This window comes from Phoca vitulina, unplaced genomic scaffold, assembly GCF_004348235.1.
Source record: "Phoca vitulina isolate PV1807 unplaced genomic scaffold, GSC_HSeal_1.0 scaffold7, whole genome shotgun sequence".
In the NCBI taxonomy this organism is placed as follows: domain Eukaryota; kingdom Metazoa; phylum Chordata; class Mammalia; order Carnivora; family Phocidae; genus Phoca; species Phoca vitulina.
The window spans coordinates 46,684,769-46,688,180 of NW_022589710.1; the positions used below are offsets into that span (position 1 = coordinate 46,684,769).

Consider the following 3,412-nt stretch of genomic DNA (forward strand, 5'->3'; position numbering starts at 1 on the left):
CGTGCACACGCTCACACATACATGCATGCACACATACAGACACGTGCACACGCTCACATACACAGATGCATGCACACATACAGACACATGCACACGCTCACACAGATGCATGCACACATACACATGTGCACACGCTCACACATACATGCATGCACACATACACGCGCACAGGCTTACACATACACAGACATGCATGCACACATACATGCTCACACAGACACATTGACATGCGTGCACACAGATATGTGCACACAGACATGCATGCAGATACACATGCATGCTCACAAGTATAGACACATACACATACTTGCACACATACACACATGCATACGCACATATTCACAAATACACACATGCTATGCACACTCATGCACACATACACACGTGCAGATATGTACACACAGGTACGCACACATGCACACACAGCACCTGACGACTGGCTGTGGTTTAGTAACACGAGCCCACTGGCAGCCTCACTAGCATCAGGCGTGGCCTGAGTACGCAGTCATACGAGATGAAACGCCACGAGTCTGCCCCTCTTGCCCCCGCGGCATCTCCCAGGCCATCCTGCAGCTGTGCGCAGGTCCGAGTAGTTCCCAAAGAGGCGGGGTTTGTGCCGCACAGGCCCCAGCTGCGGGTGGAGCCATCACCTCGGGCAGGAAGTCGGAAAGAATAGGCCTATTGCAGGTAAGGCCAGAAAAGCGGGTTGGGGTCAGACAGGCTCTAGGGCTGTGAGGGCACTGGCTTGTAAGCGGGTTGGTCCAGGGGGCCGCGAAAGGAGGTGCAGCAAGATAGGACAGTCACCCAGTCAGACAGAGTTAGCGGGAGGAGAGACAGGTGCCTGGAGATCATTGGTGTGGGCCCGGTGGTGCCCCCAGGGCCACTGTGGGTGCCACTGCTGAGCTTGAGCACATGGGACGGGACTATTCCGGTGGCTCCAGGGGCTGACACGAAGCAGAAGCATGAAGCACGTCAGAGACAGGCTGGGTCCCCAAACCCCAGCCCCTCAGGAGCCTGCTGGCCATCTTTCACCCCAAGTCCCAGCCATCTCCAAGGCTCCCTGACAGCAGAAAAAATTCATAGCCATTGATTTTGTAATTAACAGTTTATCAATGCCATCGATACAGACTCGCTGATGGATTGCAAAGAAATTAATCTTGCAATGTTATTTTATTTCATTTTTGGTCGAAGGCAGCTGCCAATTTTGGCCTCCTTGGGGAGGGCAGGGGGAGGGGGCGAGGAAGCTGGCGGGAGGCAGGGAGTTCGGATGGCCACGTCCCAGCCTTAGAGGGACCCGCATCTTGGGTGCACATTCTGGAACCAGCTGAGAGTGTAGGAATGGAGCCACGCTCCATCTCCTAGTGGCAAAGGAGTCCTCGCTGCTTTGGTAACAAGGGGCAGAACAGTGGAGGCGTCTTGGGTAGGGGGCCAGTACGCCCCAGCACGCTAAAGCCACTTGCCCCAGGCTGGGTCCTCACAGTGATGATAATGCTGCATTTATCAGGTGCTTACTAAGTGCCTGGTAATGTGCTGTTTCTTTTAATCAATCCTCACCACTACCCTATGAGGCATGGAGACATTTGCTCCATTGCAGAGATGAGGACACAGTCTCAGAGAGCCTAAGTAACTTGGCCAAAATAACACAGCATCTTAAGACTCCAGAGTCTTACCTTCCTCATTCCGCTTTTCTCCCGAGAGGAAGAGGCAGGACCCTGGAGGCATGGGCTGAGTGTGGCTGCAGAAGGTCAGGAGTCACTGGGGTCGGCCAGTTAGAACAGCGACCTTTGGCGGTTTGTGCCTCAGCTAACCCGGCACGCAAAGGCATTGCCCTGCTCTTTTGAGGAACTCGGTAGCCTCGCCCCGCCTTCCTTGGCAGTCTGCCCAGAGCTTCCAGCTCACTTGACCCATACGGCACCCTTGCCTTCCCGCCTTTGGCAGGCGGGCATTGGGCGCTGCAGTGCAGGGTGGTGGCTCGAGCTCTTTAAGGAATGTCAGGAGAAGGCGGGTTATTTTCCCTGAGCCCCCGGATTGGGTGCCAGGAAACGGCCTTGGCTTCAGCTCAGCCCCCGCTGTAAGCCAGCTGTCAGCAGGTGCCCGCCTGTCCTGCTGGATTTAGGTAACTTCCATTTGAACCCCTAATCCATGCCTGAGTCTGAAGCCCTCCTCGGGAGTTTCAGAGGACTCCCAACAGCATCCGCCATCGCTGTGGCCCATGTGTCCAGCCATGCTGTCTTGGGCCCCCACCAGGCCCCCCGCCACAGGGCACCTGGGCACAGAGCTCAGCCCCTTTGTGTTTGCATTCTGTGTAAGCATTCTGTCAGGTCAGTGATGGCCCCGGAGCCGAGCTGGTGCCTGGTGGCAGCAACAACAGTAGTCCAGTGACGATGCTGGTCATGATGCCACCAGCCGTGGGCACTCCCTTTGGGACAAGTACTGTTTCAGTCCTTGACCTGTATTAACTCATTTAACCTCTTGAGGTAGGTGTGGCCAGTATCTCATTTACCAAATGAGAAAAATAAGGCACAGAGAAGTTAAATAACTTGCCTAAAGTCACACAGCTGGCAAGTGAGGGACACAGGACCCCAACTCCACTATCCACCTGGCACCTCCAGGGCAGGGACTGCGGTCTGCTCCCGGTCGCGTCCTTCGGGGTCTCCGCTGCTGCCTCCCGGTGGTTTCCCGGGAGATGACCTTCCGAGATGCAGATGGCTCCCCGGCTCCAAGCCTCAGCTCTGTCACGGGCCTCTGTGGCCTCAGGCTGGCAGCTTAGCCTCTGCGAGCCTCCGTCCCCTTCCCTGTAAAGTGAGGGTGTGGGGGGCAGCAGCCCGGGGGCGGCCGGCTGCGCGCGCTGACGCTCCCCTGTGCCCGCAGATTCCATGTACATCGAGGATCTGGAGGCCGTGCAGAAGCTGCAGGACCTGCTGCACGAGGCGCTGCAGGACTACGAGCTGAGCCAGCGGCACGAGGAGCCCCGGCGGACGGGCAAGCTGCTGCTGACGCTGCCCCTGCTGCGACAGACGGCCGCCAAGGCCGTGCAGCACTTCTACAGCGTCAAACTGCAGGGCAAGGTGCCCATGCACAAACTCTTCCTGGAGATGCTGGAGGCCAAGGTCTGATGGCCCGGCACCCGGACCGACTCCCGCCCGCGGACACACCGGCCGACCGACCGCCGCGGACGCGTCCGCGGCCACCAGCCTCGCCCTTCAAGCCCTGTATCATGGCCACGAGCAGCCCCAGAGGAAGGGCGCGCTCGCCTCTGGGCTGTGCGCCGAGTCCCGAGTGCAGCGGGGCAGGGGAACAGGGAGGGGAGGGCAGGGCGTGGGCTCATCTGTAACCGGCTTTTTCTTTGGTATGTTTTTTCCTTCTCCGTGGGCAGTGCTGAGGTCTGGGCCAGGGCTGACTCCCTTGAGAC

At 58.1% G+C, this 3,412-nt stretch overlaps 1 protein-coding gene across 3 annotated transcripts in view; it reads left to right on the forward strand.

Annotated features, from left to right (window-relative positions):
- Window positions 1–3,135, forward strand: part of ESRRB (estrogen related receptor beta) — a 52,692-nt gene extending 49,557 nt beyond the window's left edge. For all 3 annotated transcript variants that reach the window (XM_032404628.1, XM_032404627.1, XM_032404626.1), the window contains one exon: window positions 2,872–3,135. In XM_032404628.1, the coding sequence (XP_032260519.1) occupies window positions 2,872–3,116 (245 nt within the window). In that variant the 3' untranslated portion in view covers window positions 3,117–3,135. The remainder of the gene's footprint in view (window positions 1–2,871) is intronic.
- Window positions 3,136–3,412: the final 277 nt, after the last annotated feature.